At 35.4% G+C, this 22580-nt stretch overlaps 1 protein-coding gene across 1 annotated transcript in view; it reads left to right on the top strand.

Annotated features, from left to right (window-relative positions):
- TBK1 (TANK binding kinase 1) overlaps window positions 1–21998 on the top strand; it is a 43360-nt gene extending 21362 nt beyond the window's left edge. The window contains exons 8-21 of the mRNA XM_019960884.2: window positions 1740–1919; window positions 4393–4589; window positions 5451–5509; window positions 5906–5997; window positions 7484–7585; window positions 8862–8940; window positions 13030–13151; window positions 13250–13326; window positions 13927–13966; window positions 14771–14872; window positions 15001–15097; window positions 16001–16107; window positions 16331–16402; window positions 21222–21998. Coding sequence (XP_019816443.1) covers window positions 1740–1919; window positions 4393–4589; window positions 5451–5509; window positions 5906–5997; window positions 7484–7585; window positions 8862–8940; window positions 13030–13151; window positions 13250–13326; window positions 13927–13966; window positions 14771–14872; window positions 15001–15097; window positions 16001–16107; window positions 16331–16402; window positions 21222–21273 — 1378 coding nt within the window. The 3' untranslated portion in view covers window positions 21274–21998. The remainder of the gene's footprint in view (window positions 1–1739; window positions 1920–4392; window positions 4590–5450; window positions 5510–5905; window positions 5998–7483; window positions 7586–8861; window positions 8941–13029; window positions 13152–13249; window positions 13327–13926; window positions 13967–14770; window positions 14873–15000; window positions 15098–16000; window positions 16108–16330; window positions 16403–21221) is intronic.
- The last annotated feature ends 582 nt before the right edge of the window (window positions 21999–22580 follow it).

Below are 22580 nucleotides of genomic sequence, written 5' to 3'. Positions count from 1 at the left end.
GTCTCCAAAACTAAATTGTGTCATGCAACTAGAATTACCAAGAGAAAGTCACTTTATTGGAGAGCAGAAATTCAATGTTATAGTAGTGATCTGTGTTAAATTTTGATTTAGAAAAGTACCCATTTGGAAAATCTCAGGCAAAACTGATAAAATTTAAAGGGGTCAGGAAATGAGCACTCGCTGTTTAATGTTTAACTATATTGCTGACATTCACACAGTGTTTTGTCAGTCTGAAATATAGATTGCATATTTCAGGAGGGTAGCAGGCCTTATCTGTCTAATTATTCTTCAGTATACTAAGTTATAAATTTTTTTATAAAAATTGCTTAGGTATCAAAGTATGTTATATGATTTTTTTAAATACTAAAGACTTTGAGTACTAACAATCAATAATGAAAACAACTACCAAAAATGTAAGAACTACAGAAAAAAGATAACCATCTTCTTTCTCATATGTATTAGTCAAGACTAGATAGCCAATGAGACAAATCTAACTCAGCTTGAGTGAAAACAGATATAAGTGAAAAATAGATTGACGTTGTAATTCACAGTTCATGTGTGTATGTAACTCAGAGCTCCACTGAATCCTCAGATTCAGATTATCATCAAGACTTGGTGGGCTTTCCCGGTGGCTCAGCAATAAAGAATCCACCTGCAATGCAGGAGATGCGGCAAAAGACCTGGGTTTGAGCCCTGGGCCAGAAAGATTCTTCAGAGAAGGAAATGGCAACCCACTTGAGTATTCTTGCCTGGAAAATTCCATGGACAGAGTCTGGTGGGCTACAGTCTGTGGAGTTGCAAAGAGTCGGACACGACTGAGCACGCACATGCTGCGTACACATACCGTAAAAACTGTTAACAGACAATTATTTCATTGTCATGTAGTCAAGAATATATTTTTAAGATGACTTGAAATTCCATGAGTGAGTCTATTTAAACATATTTTAAAATTCAGGTAGTGCATGAGAAAGAATTAAGTTCTTTCCATTCATTTTTTTTTTTTTTTTAATATTTAAGTTTATTAGTTAAAGATTGGAGGCTTCCCTAGTAGCTCAGACGGTAAAGCGTCCACCTGCAATGCAGGAGACCCCAGATTCAGTCCCTGGGTCAGGAAGATCCTCTGGAGAAGGAAATGGCAATCCACTCCAGTATTCTTACCTGGAGAATTCTATGGACAGAGGAGCCTGGCAGGCTACAATCCATGGTGTCACAGAGTCGGACAAGACTGAGCGACTAACACAATCAAAGATTATTCTTAGTTTAATTGGAATTAATTGATTGCTAAATGATTATAGTGATTTTCCTTCTTGAAGAAGTATGCTACAAAAGGCATATGAATTCAGCATAAAAAATTAGGTGTTGGAGTGACATGTTAAAAGGACATTAATGACCCTGAAGTTAAACCATTATCCTCATGACCACAGGGTTCCAGTCAACTGATCTCACCTGGATAGCCATGTATATACAATGTTAGGATGTTTGGAAAAGTGAGGAAACTAGGGAAGGAGAGAATCAAAGAAAATAACATGTAAAAGCCAACATAAAAATACCATAACCCCTGGTTCATTGACAAGTAATATTAAATCAAGGTTACCTGGCTTTCCAAAAAGTTGGTAGATTTTTTACAATTTTAAATTAATCTTATCTGATAATAGTAATAACAGTTCCTTTGATTTGTTGGTAAATATTATGATTTTGTACTTAGATTCTTCATGTAATTCTTTTCAATACTATTTTAGGGGTCTTCAAGTTCTGCTTACTCCTGTTCTTGCAAACATCCTTGAGGCAGATCAAGAAAAGTGTTGGGGTTTTGACCAGTTTTTTGCAGAAACTAGTGATATACTTCACCGGATGATAGTTCATGTCTTTTCACTACAACAAATGACAGCTCATAAAGTTTATATTCATGGCTATAATACGTAAGTACCTCTTTATATTTTTTCCTATATCATGATGTTATATAATAGTTACGTATCTTCACAAATCAGGTGAAGAAAAGATGTACCCATTTCTGGGTAGAAAGTGTTAGAAAATGTTTTGGTGCTTAGTAAATTACTTTTCACTTATTTTTAAAGTAAAAAGATTAATTTTCTAAAATTTACAAGTAAGCTAACTTGTTCTTAAACTACAAATTTTACAAGACTATTTTCCTTTATGTGCCTTCTTTCAAATTACTTAACCACATAACTACTATTAGCATTTACTAATAAATGAGCCAGGTTTTATTAAGAGTATTGTCCTGTCACTTAAAAATATTAAAGCATAAGTCTTAAAGATAGTTCATGTAATTATCTGCATATGTGGCCTAAAGCCCTTGAGTGCTGGGGAAAGACCCATCCCTTTTATCTTAAAAAAACAGATTATACCTACGTGATAAAAATCTACCCATGTGATAAAACTACATATGACTAAATCCCACACACCTTTACATGTAGAACTAGGGAAATCTGAATAAGATAGGTGGATTATGTCAGTATCAAGGTCCTGATTATAATAGTGTACTATACTTATGCAAGATGTTACCACTGGGGGTAAACTGAGTGAAGAGTATTTAGTGTCTCTCTATACAATTTCTTTCAATTGCACATGAACCTACAGTGATCTCAAAATGCTTTTTTTAAATGAAAGTGGAAAGCATTACAAACCCATTCTATATGCCTTAGTTTCTATTTTAACAAGACTCAGGTAGCAGTTTTGATGCCTCATGAAATTAAAAAAGAGACTTTCACTGGTTATTTATTAAGGAATAAAATCAATTAGATGGAATAAAACTTTAGACATTTTGTCTAATATCTGTATCCAATAAGGGGCTTCCCTGGTGGTTCAGATGGTAAAGAATCTGCCTGCAGTGCAGGAGACCCAGGTTTGATCCCTGGTCAGGAAGGTCCCCTTGAGAAGGCAGTGGCTACCCACTCTAGTATTCTTGCCTGGAGAATTTCATAGACAGAGGAGCCTGGTGGGCTTTAGTCTCTGGGGTTGCAGAGTCAGACACGACTAAGTGACTAACACTAACTAACATTACAATATTATAAACATTGAAAATAATGTAAATAGAATGAATAAAATAATATTAATATAACATTAGGTTCAGTTCAGTTCAGTTGCTCAGTCGTGTCCGACTCTTTGCAACCCCATGAATTGCAGCACGCCAGGCCTCCCTGTCCATCACCAACTCCCAGAGTTTACCCAACTTCATGTCCGTTGAGTCGGTGATGCCATCCAGCCATCTCATCTTCTATCATCCCCTTCTCCTCCTGCCTTCAATCTTTTGCAGCATCAGGGTCTTTTCACATGAGTCAGCTCTTCGCATCAGGTGGCCAGAGTATTGGAGTTTCAGCTTCAGCATCAGTCCTTCCAGTGAACACCTAGGACTGATCTTCTTAGGATGGACTGGTTGGATCTCCTTGCAGTCCAAGGGGCTCTCAAGAGTCTTCTCCAACACCACAGTTCAGAAGCATCAGTTCTTTGGCACTCAGCTTTCTTTATAGTCCAACTCTCACATCCATACATGACTACTGGAAAAACCATAGCCTTGACCAGATAGACTTTTGTTGGCAAAGTAATGTCTCTGCTTTTTAATATGCTGTCTAAAATATATTAATCATCATCTATATTTTGGTGCTTAATAGCCTGAATAGAAATGTAACATAGTTAGGTGTTGGCCACTATTTCATTGTAAGAGTATATGTGTACATAGAAAGCCCACCTGAGCCCGAGCCAAAAATCACAGCAGAGGCGTTTTGGCAGAGAAAAATCACAACAGTGCTGCTGGAATGTTGGTTTGTTTCTTTTTTTCATGGATCTTTTTAGGGAGAATCTACCTTTTCCCCCAAAACATCATTTTGAAAATACCTGATTTTATTAGCTTATTTAACACATATTATATACTCATGTTGTAAGTGATGTTCTCAATTCCTTATATATTTGTCATGTAGTCCTCACAACAGTTCTGTGAGGTGAGGACTGTTACTCCCATTCTGTGGATAAAGAAACACAGCACAGAAAAGTTAAGTAGTTTAAGGTAGTAAGTAAGTGGTAAGCAAGCAAACTGAAATTTGAGCCCAGCTGTTCTGACTCCAGTCAGTAACCTCAAACTGTCTTCTGTATTGGCTCCCATTTATGAAATACTAAGACTCCTGTGAATTGCACATATCCAATATAGGTGTCCAGACATAAAAATGTCTTGGAATTGACTGCCATACCGACAGACCATGTGGAATTTTCAGTTTAGTAGACTTTATAGTGTCCACATCAACAAAGCAGCATTTCTGTGGACTGGTCACGATCTAAAGTTTTACTGAGAAATGGATGTTGTGGCACTGGTTTTAAAAAAAAGATTTTACCTCTCATTTTATCCCAATTATGTTGTCCTTTTCGATTTTTCTCACACAGTGCTACTGTATTTCATGAACTAGTATATAAACAAACCAAAATTATTTCTTCAAATCAAGAGCTTATATATGAAGGACGACGTTTAGTCCTAGAACCTGGAAGACTGGCACAGCATTTCCCTAAAACTTCTGAGGAAAACCCTATCTTTGTAGTAAGCCGGGAACCTCTGAGTACCATAGGATTGATATATGAAAAAAGTAAGTTGGGATTTTTCTTGTTGTTCTTACTAGCCATTAAAAAACAACAACGAACTGGGAATTCCCTGGTGGTCCAGTGGTTACAGCTCCACACTTTCACTGCTGAGGGCCTGGGTTCTGTCTCTGGTTGGGGAAATAAGATCCCACAAGACACACAGCGCAGCCCAAGGGAAAAAAAACTATAAAAATGATTGTCATCTTCATAAAGTTGATTAATGATGACATTAATGTGGAACTTTTATAAATATTAAAATTTGTAAGTTAATCAAATGAGTAGTAGTAAAATTTAAAATCCTCATAGGTAACAAGATTTGACAGTAAATATTTTGTTTATAAAATGGTAAAATACTTTGTCATACATGTTTTACTGTAGCTCTCTGCTTTTAATATTTTACTAACCCTCAGAATAACCTTTTGTATCATAAATTTCAACAAATGTTTATTGTTTCCAGGGTGAATAGGACCCTTTGCCAGGCTTTGGAATCTAAGAATAATTAGATCTGTATTTTGGAATCTTTTAAATTATTAATTCTGATGGTGAAAAAAAATTACCTGGAATTTTACATTTGTATTTAGATCTTTGGGATTTGATTTAGATTTAAAGAAAAGCATTGAACTTGTTATGTTGGAATATATTTAAGAAAAAGAGGTGAAACTCCTTAGAAATAGTTCAGGTAGTAATTTGTTAAAGAATGAGCATGTTTTTTTTTAAACCAGGGAAAGAACATTAAAGAGTTTTTATCACTAATGTTTAATTTAAAGGTAATTTAGAGGTTAATGTTTAATTTGGAGGTTGATGTATAAAGGTTAAAATAATGCATTTTTTATTTCTGATTTTAACTATTTTATTTCATATTTCAGTTTCCCTCCCTAAAGTACATCCACGTTATGATTTAGATGGGGATGCCAGCATGGCTAAGGTTAGTATTTAATTAAATTACTATCTAAACGTCTGAATTAAAATTATCAATAATGGAAGCAATAAAAAGTGTATCTTTATATACACCTGTATAGCTTAGGAAATTATTCATTTAGATTGTTATCCATTACAAATTGTCTCATGTTCTCTCTTCTTTATATCTTTTCTTGAACACATAAGAAAATGTTCTTCATTGAGACAATGCATGTTTACCATTATTATATTAAGGATGAAATGTTTATTGCAGTTATATCTGTCCTTAGCTTTTAGGAACTAGTAGCTTTATCCTGTTTTTAATGATAAAAATAGGAATGTTTGAAAAATTTTATGTGAAAGTTTTTCTTACCCTATACCACAATTTAGCACCAAATATTGACACTTTGTATCTCTTCATTAGGCAATGACAGGAGTTGTGTGTTATGCCTGTAGAATTGCCAGTACCTTGCTGCTTTATCAGGAATTAGTGCGAAAGGGAATACGATGGTTGATGTAAGTAATGGATTGAAATTTGAAAATTGATCTTCACATAGACCTCACTAAATAACTGATCATCTCTTCATGGGTACTTTACCTCTTCAGACTAGGTAGGGTCACGTGCATGATTTTTACTGTAGTACATTTGTTTCACATTTAGTTTACAAAATATTTAGCAGCTTTTTTTTCCTTTAATTTTATTCCTACAAAATATAAGACAGGACAAATAGTATCTGAATTTTAAAATTTTTAAAAATTAAATTTTAAATTTTAAAACAGATCAGGAGAAAATGGGACTTCCCCAGTGGTCCAGTAGTTAGGACTCATGCTTTCACTGCCATGGTCCCATGACCCTAAGAAATGTTTTGTGGATAAGTATATATGTCCTCAGAGAAGTGGAGAATGAATGGTCTCTCTTAAAAACCATGCCTCTAGTTCTATACAACGTCATTTGAAGCTTTTGGATTTTATAGACACATAATGATGGACTCGTGTGCTCCTGGGCTTTAATGCTTGTGACAGTTTGTGTATACCCACCTCACACCTGTCCTTCCCTTCTCACAAAAACATACAGGAAGCGTTTCATCATTCTTGGTCTGCTGTTTTTTTCTAAGAAGAAAAAAGTATAAGCCTCTTTTTTTTTCTGTCACCTTTATGTTAAACCTGTCATTTATGCTTCAAATATTTTTTATGTGTTCACATACCCAACTTGTAAACCTATGCTTTTCTCTTTCTATTAAGAAGCCTGTTTATTTTTACTAAACGGTTTCTGGGAAAATCTAAATGTTGACTTCATTCAGTATCATAGCATTGTTACTAACAGCTCTTGTTTTCTCTTGCTCTTTTCTGTCCAAGTCACAGCTGTATGAACCTTTTATTTCTTTACTTATTAGTTTTTAGTTCAATAAGTCATAAGAAAATAGTTTTTCATGTAGACCACTGTTGGCATATTTTTTCAAATAGTAAATCTTTTAGGCTTCATGGGCCACAAGTTTTCTTTGTTTTCATTTTGTTTTTACAAACTTTAAAAATATAGATACTCTTTTTAGCAAAAACAGGCATCAGGCCTTAGTTTGCTGACTTGATATAGATCAGAAGCTCTTCAGTTATATACTGTCTCATTATGTGTTTCCTTAGAGATCATATTTATTGATTTAAAGTATAAATCAGACAGTAGTCTACTATGAACAGTAAAAATTAATTCTGGTGGTATAAAATATAATGTTGTTCAGCTTATTTGTGTGGTTGAAGATTAATTTTTATTCCTTAATGTAATTTGAATGCCTTAGATTTCCAAATTATTGACCTGGTAATGGTTTGTGCCCTGGATAAGTGTTACAGAGATGCTTTCAGTAATAAAAAGGTAATTGGCTTTCATAATATATCAAGACTATTAAGAAGTTTGTGTGAACAGAAGGTAGTACATCAGTGTAATTAGTGAAAGACAACAGCAAATAAATAATTCCTTAGATAAACTAATAAGAATATTATTATTTTTTAGAGAATTAGTTAAAGATGACTATAATGAAACTGTTCACAAAAAGACAGAAGTTGTGATCACATTGGATTTCTGCATCAGAAACATTGAAAAAACTGTGAAAGTGTGAGTAGATTGCCATCTTACTGATAATAGTTAAAATGTTAACTATTATTCCATTTCTGTTTAATTTGTTTAGTTATTGTTAACATGATATAGCATGCCATGCAAGTCTTTCTGTTAAGGGACAACCTTAGATTAAGTCACTTCCTCACAAGGACAGAAATATCCAGTTGTCTCAGTAAGAAATGAATACCATCTCTTTGGTAGCATTTTCTCCTTCCCTTTGAAAAGGAAAAGGAATCTGAATTAGAAACATTTCAATTTTTTACCTGCTAAACATACAACTCTGCATAGGAAATATAAAACCTGTAATCAAAGAAAGTAGGAAGTTATTCTAAAACTGTATTTTGAAAGTAGTTTTAGAATTTGGGGATTATTCTTCAGTTTATTCTTCACTTCAGTCGCTCAGTCAACCCTTTGCAACCCCATAGACTGCAGCATGCCAGGCCTCCTTGTCCATCACCAACTCCCAGAACTTGCTCAGACTCATGTCCATCGAGGCGGTGATGCCATCCAACCATCTCATCCTCTTGTCCCCTTCTTCTCCTGCCTTCACTTTTTCCCATTATCAGGGTCTTTACCAATGAGTCAGTTCTTTACATCAGGTGACCAAAGTATTGGAGCTTCAGCTTCAGCATCAGTCCCTCCAATGAATATTCAGGACTGATTTCCTTTAGAATTGATCGGTTTGATCCCCTTGCAGTCCAAGGGACTCTCAAGAGTCTTCTCCAACACCACAGTTCAAAAGCATATTCTTCAGCACTATATTAATAAGTTTATTCTTACTTATATTAGTATTTAATTGACTCTTACTTATTATTCTTTAGTTTACTCTTACTTACTGTTACTTAGTTTACTCTTACTTACTATTGTTTAATTTACTCTTACTTATTCCTGAGAATGCCTTTTGAAACACAGTGATATTTTAAACTGCCCTGTTCCTAGGCTCTACTACTTGTACTGTGTAGAAAAAATAATAACTGAACCTGTATATACTGCTGACCTCCATTAAATCAGAAATCTAGTATTTTGACTATCCTGGCCTAAGACTAAAGTAAAGTTGTCTTTTATAGTTTATCTCTTAGTCTGAACATTTATAAATACAAATATATAAAATTGCATTTTTATAGAGACATCACGTTTTCTTGGAATTGTTGATTGTAGGCTTTGCATTCAATATTCTATTCTTAAATCGTTATGATAATAGGTCAAATATAATTTATGAAACATCTTTTAAAATCTATGCCCATTTAATTTTTCTGTACTTGTTTTTGTACAGATATGAAAAGTTGATGAAGATCAACCTAGAAGCAGCAGAGTTAGGTGAAATTTCAGACATACACACCAAGCTGTTGAGAGTAAGTGTTTACAAAGTTATGACAATTGTAGGTTCATAGTCTATTCCTTTGGTGACAATATTAAAAATGAACTTTCCTAGAGAGATAATGTACCTAAAGATCTCAGGAGAAATAGTAGCCTTTTCCTACCGTAAAAAACTATTTATAATTATTTAAATACCCTTTACTGCCGTGAAGTTCTTCATGACATTTCCAAATGCCTTCTTTGCTTTAAGCCCATTTCTCTCTCTCTCTTCTCTTCTCTTCTCTCCCTTTCTGTCTTTAGAATTCACAGTGCTCTTGCGTTGCTTTTGTGGAAATTAAAGCAAGTTCATAAATGTAATTTGACATGCAGAATGTATAAACTTGTTTAGAAATAGTTGCAAGTTAGGAAAATACCCAGTCTTTTCTAAAATAAAAAGTAAGGAAAGAAAGATTTGAGTTTCTCAAGGCAATAATTTGTTTCTATAACTGAAAAAGAAATTAGGACAAAATCTCTGCTGAAAAATGCAGTAGCATTTCAAGTAATCTCTGGATCTCTTACTAAAATGTGTGGTGGAAGAGCGTGAAATTAGGTATTGTGAAATGACTCCTAATCCCAGATAGTCCCTGTTTACCCAGTGATTCCTGCCTGGCTACGTAATTAAGCAAGGCCTTCAATTCTGTGCATTCTTGCTTTTTTCTTCTTTAAAATGGGTAGTTTCGTACTCTGCCTACCTCACAGGTTATTGTACCAATTAAATGAGATAAATAAAAATGCTGTATATACTCCTGCATGCTTTTAGTATTTTAAGTATTCTGTCATGAAATGGATGTTAGAAATTTTAGAACTTGCTGTTATACTCCTTTTCTCTTTCCAAGCTTAGGCTGATTTTTAGTTATTTCTTTTCCTCAGTTTTAGATCTGAAATAGTGGTTTTCAAAATATGAGCCATGAACAATTAGTAGTTGTAAAGTTTAATGGCGTTGCAACCAGCAATGTTTTAAAAATGAAATAGAGTAGAAAATGTCAGAATGCATCACATATAAGGATATTACTAGTCCATGAAACTTTCTGTTCGGTTTTACTGTTTACGCTTTAATGATACTGGGTTAAAACAAAGTGAATTTCTTTCTATAGGTCATGATCAAAAACGTTTGGAAAATGTTTCTATAGAATAGACATGAAAAGTCAGAGAAACGGGAAATAGTTTTCCCCAGTATCTGTCCATATTAAAATATAGGCAGTCATATTGTTGTAAACGTTTTCTATTATTTTTTCTGCCTTTGTTTTGGAGCTTGACTTACCAGCTCATAGACCTCACGGCACTTTCAAGTGCTGCTGTCATTTCAGCACTTTGAATTGAAATTGCATGTTTTCTTTCATGGAGTCCAAAATGCTTCTCATTTTTATGACATTTTTGTGAGGATTTAGATTTCGTAGGAGAATCAAAGCATGGATGGTTAAAATATTCATGGAGTCTTACAAAGTCAGGGCTTTAACTTCAGGCCATTTATTTTTCACTAGATTTCAGTGTTTTTCCTCATACATGTTGAGTTGTTGTGGCTCCTTCCCTAATGGAGACCTCAAAATTTTTTCCCACCATAAAAGTAAGATATATAAGTTAGAAAAGGTTATGTATATACATACCAATCAAAAATGATTATTAAAAGTTCTGTTCAGTTACTCTGATTCAGTTACTCTGATTCTCAGAGTAATTCTTGAAATAGCAGCCTCACCTCACATGAGAACTTGTTAGAAATGCACATTTTGGGGCCCCACCTGTTGAATCAGAAACTGATGGTAGGGCCCAGCAGTCAGTGTTGCAAGCTCTCCAAATGATTCCGATGCTGCTAAAATTTTGTCAATCACTGTTTGGTTGTCTTTTTATATATATTATTAAATGATTTTTTTCCCTATGTATATACAGTTTTTTTTATTTTTTGTATGACATTATAGTAAAGGCATTTTCCAGGTTTTTTTTGTTGGTAATAGTACTTTTTATTGTTTTTGACTATACTTCAGCATGCGGGATCTTAGTTCCCCAACCAGGGATCAGACCCACACAAACTGCATTGGAAGCACAAAGTCTTAACTGCTGGACGGCCCGGAAGTCCCACTACTTTTTAAATAGACATTTAATAATATTACAGCCAATTGATTTATTATTAGTTTTATTTATTACCCCCCTAATGTTGGTCCTTCACGTTGCTTGCTATTTCACACACTTTGGTGCTGTAAAAAAAAACTTTGTCCATAAACTATTTTCCATATTTTAGAACTATAAGGTAACACATTCTTAACATTAGTGTTAAGAAAGATATAAAGCATGAAAAGCAAGATATGAGTTTGGCTATATAAGAATTTAAAATCTTTTTTTTTTCCTTTGGTCTGCTCCACTTGGCTTGTGGGTTCTTAGTTCCCTGACCAGGGATTGAACCCTGGCCACTGGCAGTGAAAGCATGGAGTCCTAATTACTGGACTGCCATGGAATTCCCAAGATCCCTATATGTTAAATGAAAAAAAAAAATGTTAAAAAACAAATAGATTGAGAAAATGAGATAAAGAGGCTTTTTCTGTTGTTGTTGTTTTTTTTAAATAAACACAGCTCATAGAAATGCATAAAGTGAAGTTAGTCATGTCTGACTCTTTGTGAACCTGTGGACTATAGCCTAGCAGGTTCCTCCATCCATGGGATTTTCCAGGCAAGAATACTGGAGTAGGTTGCCATTTCCTTCTCCAGGGGATCTTCCCAACCCAGGGATTGAACCTGGGTCTCCCGCATTGCAGGCAGACTCTTTACCGACTGAGCCACCAGGGAATTTTTTCCCTAACAAATGCATAAGGAAAACATTAAATCTGCAGTAAATAGACATAGAACATTTATAAATGATTTAAAAATGAGTAGATCTAAGTGAAACTCTTGGGGTAAAAAGTTCAACCCTGATAGTAATAGAAAATTGCCTATTAGGATAACAGTAAGATACCATTTTGTCTTTCAAATTAACAAGGCTTTAAAAATTATCCCTTCTCTCCAACCTTACCTCAGTCTTTTCCTGTCTCTTTTCACTCTGTGTTCATTTATTTCTCTGCCCATTTAAACAAATGAGCACACACATAACTCTGGGCCAGACCTGTTCCAGGCAGCAGAATAGCCACGATGACCAAAATCCCTGCACTCCTCGAGTTATGGGTGTTTGTGAAATATTCAGTTCTAACTCCCTGTCCTGAACTGGCTTAAGGCTTTATCTCCTTTTCCTTCCTGTGATGTTATGGGCTGGCTTGTGCCCTCTAAAATGATACACCGGGAATTCTCTGGCAGTTCAGTGGTTAGGACTCCATGCTTTCACTGCTGAGAGTTACGGGTTCAATCCCTGGTGCCGTAACTAAGATCCCACAAAGCATGCAGCACAGTAAGCAAGCAGGCAAATAAGTAAAACTGTATAATGCCAGTGCTAACAGAGTAGGGTGAAAAGGGCACGTTTGTTTGTTGCTAGTAGCTGCCTAAACCATCACTTAAAACTTCGAAAAACAATAATATGTATCAGGACATTTAAAATATTCAAATATATTTATCCTTTAAGTCTAACCATCTTTTCTTTGTAAGTTATACTCAGATCTTTGGTAGATAAGTGATAAATTTATTAAGCTTAAAATGAACAGGGTCTTAGATGAAGTTTCTTTGCATTTTTTGTTTTTATGAGGACTTCCTTTTTTTAATCTCTAAACAATTTTGCATACCTACATTTATACCTGGGGTTATGCTAATAGTTCTCCTGTTTGATTTTCATGAGATAGAATACTAACCATACTTTGTAACTAAAGAAACAGAAGCTTAATTGAATGATTACAAGTATTTTGTGTGTGTTTTTAAAAAAGAATATTTGATGTAAGCAGTGTTTATAAAATGTATTCATACTCATGTTTAGTTACATATTGTCATATGATAATTATCATTATCATACTGAATACAACCTAAGAAACTGTCCTTGCATTTAAAGGTAAAAATAATTATTCTGACTTTGAAGTAATCTACAAAAGAAATACTATTCAGACATTCAGCTCATTGGCATTGTGATTTTCGTATCTGATTTTTGGTAATCTGGATCTAAACACTTTGGTTTTATTTAGCTTTCCAGTTCTCAGGGAACAATAGAAACCAGTCTCCAGGATATTGAAAGCAAATTGTCTCCAGGTGGATTGCTTGCCGATACGTGGACCCATCAAGAAGGCACTCATCCCAAAGATAGACAGTAGGTTATAAGTGCATTGGTAGTTTCTGCTCTTATTATTAAATGTCCTTTTTCACATAGACTCAATTAATTTATTTGGATTTTTCTTCCTAAAACAGTGTAGAAAAGCTACAAGTCCTGTTAAATTGCATCACAGAGATTTACTATCAGTTCAAAAAAGACAAAGCAGAACGTAGTAAGTAAAATTTCCCATTTGTTAATCTAATGAGTCAGTCCTACTGGTTGTAATTCAGTTGAATTATTTGCTATATTTAATAAAGATGTCTACATAAAGTGATTTATTTCAGAGACTTGATTTCTGTAAGGCAAGAGGTTGAATGTATTAAAAATTCAACCTTTTGAGTATTTCAAGTCAGGGATCATGGTCTCTAAAACCTCTAGTGGCGATGCATGTAAAAGAAAGGAATGAGATTTGCCAATAGAGACTGAGGGGAAGTAGAGAGGAGCCCCTCGCCAACCCTGCCCCCATCAGAAGGGGAGAGCCAGTACTCAGATTCACCTAATTGTTTTTCCAGTCTTCCTAGATCTCAAGAGAAGCTAGAAATAGACTTTACTAGAAATATCCTGATTTTTAAATGTTGACAATTAATTTTTTTTAATGTTAGCAATATATAGACCAAATAAAAAAATTTGTGGGTTATATCTACCCATGGGTCACAAATTTGTAACATCTGCTTTAAACTCGTAGGCTTTTTGAAGTAATAATCTCAGAAAACAGTTGCATGTGATTTTATGATTCTACATTTATAAAAGTAATATATATTTTTATTTTTAGGACTAGCTTATAATGAAGAACAAATCCACAAATTTGATAAGTAAGTGTCCAGATTATGGTTTTTTAATTATATTTATTTGTTTTAATTGATGATTGCTTTACAGTATTGGTTTGATTTCTGCCATACATCAGCATGAATTAGCCATAGGTGTACATATGTCTCCTCCCTCTTAAACCTCCCTCCCACCTCCCGTCTCCCACCTTTTCCCACCCCTCTAGGTTGTGACAGCCTCAGTTTGAGTTCCCTGAATCATAGCAAATTTCCATTGGCTATCTGTTTTATGTGTTAGTTTATATGCTTCCATGCTACTCTCTCCATTCATTTCACCCTCTCCTTCCTCTCAGATTATGTTTAATAATTATTTTTGGTTATATTGTTAATGAGATTCTTCTTAAAGTTGTGATTAATCACAATAAAAAATACATCTTGATATTGGCTTTATATAGAACTGTTACTGAATGTGCACATATTTGAGGCCTACTCACCTGGCTCCCTGGTTCAGAGGTTACAGAGATAGGAGAATAAGGGGGACAGTCTTCTTCCGCCTCCTGTGCTCTGATTACAGAAGGACAGATAATAGAGAACATAGGTGAGGGCACACCTAACCACCTCTAACCTTAACCTCATTCAGTAAATAGATTTTGACTGTTCTCCCCTATGAACCTTCTTTTTCTTTTGCTGCTAAAATGTCTGTCTTAGAAACCTTAGGCGCTTTCTACTGTAAATATCCTAAACCCACAACAGTCGTTACAGGAAATAAATTTCATATATTTTAAGACTCTTTAATATTGGAAATAGAGACAGTGACATTGCTTTAAGCCCCTAATCATTTCTAAATTACAGGCAAAAACTGTATTATCATGCAACAAAAGCTATGACCCACTTTACGGATGAATGTGTTAAAAAGTATGAGGCTTTCTTGGATAAGTCAGAAGAATGGATGAGGTAAGTAAACTTTTTGGGGGGCGATTAGTGGTTGGCTGCACAATATACAATCTAATCTATATTACACATTTTAAGTAAGGGTAATATTTCCTTAGACTGCTTATTAATCGATTCTTTTTGGTTTTCAGAAAGATGCTTCACCTTAGGAAACAGTTATTATCCCTAACTAATCAGTGTTTTGATATTGAAGAAGAAGTATCAAAGTATCAAGAATATACTAATGAGGTATAGCTTCAAAATTATCTAGAAAAAAAGCCTTTTTCCTATTAGGGAAAATTAAAATTCTTCTCAGTTTAAATCTGATAATGATTAAAAAGAGAGAAATAGGATATAATATGCCTGTATTCAGCTCCACTTGCTCATTTGTGATATGTATTTTTTTAATGTACATAGTATAACATTTACCATTTAAATCATTTTTAAAGATATTTATTTATTTATTTAGTCTTCCCTGGTGGCTCAGACAGGAAAGAATCTGCTTGCAATGCAGGAGACCCAGGTTCTGTCCCTCAGTCAGGAGGTCCCCTGGAGAAGGGCATGGGCAGCCCGCTCCAGTATTCTTGCCTGGAGACTCCCATGGACAGAGGAGCCCGGCAGTACAGTCCATGGGGTGGCAGAGAGTTGGACACGACTGAGCAGCTGGCGCGCCTGTTTGTGTGCCTGTGTCTCGTCTCAGTTGTCGCAGGGGCTTTTCCGTTGTGGTGAACACACTCTCTAGTTCTGGCACTCGGGCTCTCCAGTTGCGGTGCAGACTCTAGAGTGAGTGGGCTCAGTAGCTATGGTTGCTCCACAGCAGGTGGGATTATTAGTTCCCCAACCAGAAATCAAACCCATGTCCCCTGCACTGCACAATGGATTGTTAACCAGTGGACCACCAGGGGAGTCCATGTGATACATATTTGGAGCCAAGTTTCAAGAACTTAGATGTTTTTAATTATAAAACATCTAATCATTTTTTATCATCTAAAATTTTTTTAAAAAGAGTTTTAGTTTAAGTATTATTGATAGTTTTGAAATTACAGCATAAAGTTATAATAGGCTTATTAAAACCTGTAATATTTGTTCCAAGATCTGTAGTAAGTATTCTGTTCTGTGATTGATGTGGTTTTTTTGTTTTTGATGTTTTAGTTACAAGAAACTTTGCCACAGAAAATGTTCGCAGCCTCCAGTGGAATCAAACATACCATGACCCCAATTTATCCATGTTCTAACACATTAGTAGAAATGACTCTTGGGTAAGAAATTTATTATTTGGTAACTGTAATGTTTCTATTTGTTTTTATTTTGTTTTACTTGCTCTTTTATTTTGAAATGTTTTATATTTGTTAGGAATACATTTGCTAATGTTATTTAATGGCTTAGATCAATCTAGAGAACTAAACATACTGTAAATATAATCGTAGAACATTTGCTTACTTTTTTTAAGCAGAGATACTTTCATTTTTATTTTGAATATAGTATGAAGAAATTAAAGGAAGAAATGGAAGGGGTAGTTAAAGAACTTGCTGAAAATAATCATATTTTAGAAAGGTGAGTAATTAAAAAATCATTCTGCCTGGTGATTATGCAATTGAGTGCATACGTACATATCTATACTTGTATCTGTCTTCCTATATCAATAGGTTAAGCAGTGAGAAAGGAGTATTAAGTTAGAACCCTTAGGTTTTGTGAATTTCATGATACCTTTTAATGTTTGGGATTTTTTGGATAAAGAAATAATTATGATTGATTTCATTTTATAGAAGTGCTGGTTAATACTAGATTTGGTGCAAATGTAATTGCAGTTTTGGGTCATGAATGTTAAATCATAACTAGGCTCAAACACATCTTTATTAGTCAAAATGCTGCTGCTGCTAAGTCGCTTCAGTCGTGTCCAAGTCTGTGTGACCCCATAGATGGCAGCCCACCAGGCTACCCTGTCCCTGGGATTCTCCAGGCAAGAGTACTGGAGTGGTGCCATTTCCTTCTCTAATGCATGAAAGTGAAAAGTGAAAGTGAAGTCGCTCAGTCATGTCCGACTCTTAGCGACCCCATGGACTGCAGCCTACCAGGCTCCTCTGTCCATGGGATTTTCCAGGCAAGAGTCCTGGAGTGGGGTGCCATTGCCTTCTCCATGTTAGTCAAAATGCTGCTGCTACTGCGAAGTCACTTCAGTCGTGTTCGACTCTGTGTGACCCCATAGATGGTAGCCCATCCCTTGTCCCTGGGATTCTCCAGGCAAGAACACTGGAGTGGGTTGCCATTTCCTTCTCCAATGCATGAAAATGAAAAGTGAAAGTGAAGTCGCTTAGTCGTGTCTGACCCTCAGCGACCTCATGGACTGCAGCCTTCCAGGCTCCTCTGTCCATGGGATTTTCCAGGCAAGATAGGCACCATTAAAATCAACAAATATTTACCAATGAGAGATAAGTGTGTTTATTCCTATAGCATACAAATCCATGCTTCGGGATTTGACGAACCCTTGGAAAGAATTTTCTGCTTCCTACTGGTAGCATTTTCCCTGCAAAAAGTTGTCTAGATGCTTGAAGAAGTGGTAGTCGGTTGGCAAGAGGTCAGGTGAATATGGCGGATGAGGCAAAACTTCATAGCCCAATTTGTTCAGCTTTTAAATGTTGATTGTGTGACATGCTGTTGGGCATTGTCGTGGAGAAGAATTGGGCCCTTTCTGTTAACCAGTGCTGGCTGCAGGTGTTGCAGTTTTCTGTGCATCTCATTGATTTGCTGAACACACTTCTCTCAGATGTAATGGCTTCGCCAGGATTCAGAAAGCTGTAATGATCAGTTGGGCAGCAGACCACGAGACAGTGACCATGACTTTTTTTGGGTGTAAGTTTGGCTTTGGGAAGTGCTTTGGAGCTTCTTCTTGGTCCAAACACAGACCTGGTCATCGCTGGTTGTTTATATAAAATCCATTTTTCATCCCACATCACAACCAATTGAGAAATGGTTTGTTGTTGCATAGATTAAGAGAAGATGACACTTCAAAACGACAATTTTTTTTGATTTGTGGTCAGCTCATTAGTCACCTGCCTGCCAATGCAGGAGACTTAAGAGATGTTTTAGAACCCCCTGGGTTAGGAAGATCACCTAGAAGAGGGCATGGCAACCCACTCTAGTATTCTTGATTGGAAAATCCCATGGACAGAGGAACCTGGTGGGCTCCAGTCCATGGAGTCTCAAAGAGTCAGACACAACTGAAGTGACTGAGTACGCATGCACATGAGGTACCGACTTCTCGAGGTTTTTCACCTTTCCAGTTTGCTTCAGATGCTGAATGACCATAGAATGGTTGAGGTTGAGTTCTTTGGCAGCTTCTTGTGTATTTGTAAGAGGATCAGCTTTGATGATCCTCTCAGTTGGTCATTGTCAACTTCCAATGGCCGACCACCACGCTTCTCATTTTCAAGGTTCTCATCTCCTTTCAAAACTTGTTGAACCACCACTGCACTGTAGGTTCACTAGCAGTTCCTGGGCCAAATGTGCAACTTATGTTGCAAGTTGTCTGCTCTGCTTTATGACCCATTTTGAACTCAAATAAGAAAATCACTCAAATTTGCTTTTTGTCTAACATCATTTCCATAGTCTAAAATAAATATAAAATAAACAGCAAGTAATAAGTCATTAGCAAAAACATGTAAGGTGAGACATGCACATTAATATGATGTCTGACAACGTAACCACATTTATTTAAGAATGTATTCCAGTATCAAATGGCAAATTTCAACAGTGTAAAACCGCAATTTTGCAGCAACCTAATAGAATTCTTTGAATCAGTCAGTGAAAACAAAAATCTTTTGCATATTATTTTTCCAAACATTTTCTCATTGGAATCATCATTTTCAGTTCTGAAATCAGATTTGCTTAGGAGATGGCAGCACTCTGATAGTGTAACTCACAGAACCCTCTGCACACCTCCTTGCACGTGAGCATCATCTGTTCATTGAGTTATTGGAGGAGCTGAGTGTCTGCTTATCTGCAGAATCCTAATAGATCAAGGAGAAAAAGTTGGAAAACATATAGAGCCAATAAAGCCACTTTGTTGGCTATTTTTCTCAGATTCCTTGTCTGTGTTTCTCAGAGAAGTGAAGTCATATTTGGCTCATGAAGGAAAAGCCTTCTTTTTCCAGCCCTTAGGTGTTTCTCCAGAGTCGTCTCACCACCAAGATGTTAATGCAAGGACATCATGTTTATGTGGTGTTTTGCATACTTGAAGAGCACTTTCATGCTGTATGACCTCACTAAGCATGCATTCCAGCCTTGCATTCCAGAGTCTAGCAGATTTGTCAGTGTTCCACAGATGCTGACGTTCATACCTGAGAAGATGAACTGGAGCTGGAACCCAGCCTCCTATCTCCTCACATCATCTTCCCCCCACTAACCCTGTTCTCTCAAATAAAAGACCACACAGCTTCCTAAGGCTTGAAAAGATTAAATGTCAGGAAATCACATGATATTTGAGCTACATGCAGAAAGTTATCAGACACTTCTGTGGTATCATCGGCCTTCTTAATGAATTTAATGAATCGGTAAATCAACTTTTAGCCGTATGTGATTGTAAAAATTGAAATAAAAGTCTTCATCTACTGTCTCATACTTCTCCACCCCCATAGAAGTAAACAATAGTTTGTTGTGCATGTGTATTTTATAAGAATGGAATCATTCTGTTCACACTGGTTTAGTCTTTTTTCACTTAAGGCTATATATCAAGAGCACTTTTTCATATCCATACCTATAGCTTTAGTTTTCTCATTTTCAGCGGCTGCCTGGTATTCTAGCGTATTCATCTACCATATCTATTTAGTGCATCCCTATTTATTGGGCATTTAAATTGTTTCTAATTTTTCACAATTACAAACCATGTTTCAGTGAACATAAATGTTCATATATCTCTTCATGTGCTTGTGTAAGAATTTTTGAAGGGTTGATTTCTTGAGGTTTCTAGATATGGAATTGTTGGGTCTAAGGTTATGCACATTTAAATTTTGATAAGCTTTGTTAGTTTGTTCTCTGAAAGACTTGCTTATTATCCCATTGAATGTTACCACTTTTTCAAGTGCCAATTTGTTTAGTAGATGTTGGTATCTTATTTTAGTTTGCATTTCTTCAGTTAATAGTGATATCAAACATCTTTTTATATGTTTCTTCTTTTTTTTTTCTGTGAATTGCCTGTTAGGTTTTAAAGTCTTTTCCTATTGGTTTATAGCATCTACATAGAAATTATCTCTTTATAACTTCATAAATTTATTCAAACTAGTTTCTTCACAACTTTAGCTAAATTCTAAATTTATCCAGAAAGGCTGAAGATTAGCAAGTAGAAAAGATTATTAAAATTTTTTAACAAAATTTTATTGATATATTGAATCACTTCTGTTTTGTGAAAGAAAATCCCCACTTCCCAAAGCATGTCCAATAAGTCATGTTTTATGTGCTGGCTTGACAATTCATGGGTAACCAGACCTGGCAGAATCATAACTTAAATATTTGAGTGACCACTTAAGGATTTGTGCCAGAACAAGTAATAGAAACCAAGTCTTGTGCACTGTCTCCACATAGATATCTGTCACTTCAGATTTTTTTGTATCTAAAATCACTTGTCATCCTTCCCAACTCAGTTTCCCCTGTAATTTCCTCCTCCTCTTCCCCTTTCTTCTCCTTCCATGAACATAAATTGTTCTAGACACTAGCTCTTTTTTTTGCTTCCTTTCATCATGTTTGGTAGTCTTCCTTCAAACTGTCCCCTGTTGCCCTCATCGGCCTCGTTTAGATCTCCTTCCCTCCCTCGTGAGCCATGGCCATCATCTCCTACCTGTATGCCTGACCAGCCCTTCTCCTCTGCAAACTAATCTTCCCAAATGCTGATCTAATCATACCACATAAATTCCTGCTACCTAAAAAGTCAAATATAAATTTGTACTGAATTCAGAGAATATAATAGTCTGATGCAAGCCTAATCACCCAATTTTATTCCTCCAAATAACATTCTGTTCTAGCAGGATTCCATTCCACACTGTCCCTGACTCCCAGCTCCACATCTTTGTTTATAAATCCCATCCCAAATAAATTACCCAACTCTTTCTAATGCTTTCTAGATTATATCACTCCTCGTTTTCTCTTAAGAAGTCTTCCCAAGCCATTGAGTTGTATTTTTTCCAATATTTATAATAATACCATTGTGTTTCAAATTAGAGCAAGTGTATTTTGCTCTATTTTCAAAATAGAGCAAATTATAGTTGGTTAACTCTTTAAAAAGAATAGTTTGTTCATCTAAGAAGTATTTTATATTCTTTAAAATGTTAGAGGTCAAATAAATGAATCTTGTGAGATTGCCTTTTCTTCTTTTGTGTTTTAGGTTTGGCTCATTAACCATGGATGGTGGCCTTCGCAATGTCGACTGTCTTTAGCTTTATAAGAAGTTCGAGGCAAGTTTCAGTTTGCACAAGAAAATAATGTCGAGGCATTAAATGAATGCCTGTATAGGTGGTCTCTTGTTTCTATATTTCACTATTTGATGTGGTCATGTAAATATGTATAATATTGTAAATACATAAAAATATATAAATTTTTGGCTGCTGTTAAGATGTAATTTTACCTTTTAACATTCATAATTATATGAGGACATTTGACCTCAGTTAGCACTTAGAAGAAAGCCATGACCGATATTCTGAGATACTGATGGTCGACTTTTCTGAGTAAGGCCAACTAAGTCATGTATCTCCGACTGCCTGCTGAAAACATTTTTTAAGTGGAACCAAAATTGGCATCCTTACAATCAGTAAAGGCTGATTGTTGACACGTTTGTAAGTGACAGAATGGTGAGATAGCTTCTGTGAGTGGAGAGCTGAGCCGAACCACTGTTGTACTAAGATCTCAGTTTTTTTGAGAAGGATAAAGTGGCATTATCCCAGTTATCCTCCTGTCTGTTTAATTTCAGGTAAATTACTGAGCAAAATTTTTGAAGTGATGAATTATTAAAAACTGTTCATTTTTTATTTTGGCCATAAATGTATAATTGTCATAAAAATTTTAGGATCATTTCAACTGTTTTAGGCTGTACATTTCTTCTTTACTTTAATTCTGCTTACTATTTCATGAAGAAATATCAATAAATTTCTCGATTTTAATGTAACAGTTTGTATTTTTCTGTGTACAACAGTTTGAGAAACAAAAGTTATCTTTTGAAAAATAATGTGGATGGTAATGGTCAATTAGCCTTAGAAATTGGATGAGGGACAATTCTGTGTCTCTTCTAAACCATTGATTCCAAATTTAGTAGAAGTTCTTACATAAACATACGCTGTACAAATCCAAAAGAGAGCCTTCTCTTTGAAAAATGTACCCAAGGTTCTAGACAAAAGAATTGTGCTCAATACGAAATTATTTTATCCCAGAAGGATTAGGTTTTGGTTTTGGTTTCTCATTTCTTAGATGATTGAAGTATGATCGTGTACAACCTGTATATCATGAAGAGACCATGTTTTAAAGAGTAAATAAATTTTGGCTACTATGGACACTGGAAAACTGAAAACGGATTAGGATGTTATTTGAAATCTCAAATTGATACTTTATTGTGGTAGGGAATTTTAAGTGTCACATGTACACATTATAGAAATAAATACATGGGTAAATGACATTACTTTGATTGTGACAGTTATCACCATCAAAAATTGTTTAGTCAGAGAATGTGTGGGGCAAGGGGGTGTTTAATCTC

This window comes from Bos indicus, chromosome 5 (genome assembly GCF_029378745.1).
Source record: "Bos indicus isolate NIAB-ARS_2022 breed Sahiwal x Tharparkar chromosome 5, NIAB-ARS_B.indTharparkar_mat_pri_1.0, whole genome shotgun sequence".
Classification (NCBI taxonomy): domain Eukaryota; kingdom Metazoa; phylum Chordata; class Mammalia; order Artiodactyla; family Bovidae; genus Bos; species Bos indicus.
Note: the sequence above shows the minus strand (reverse complement) of the source record. Positions and strands in the feature narration are given on the sequence as shown.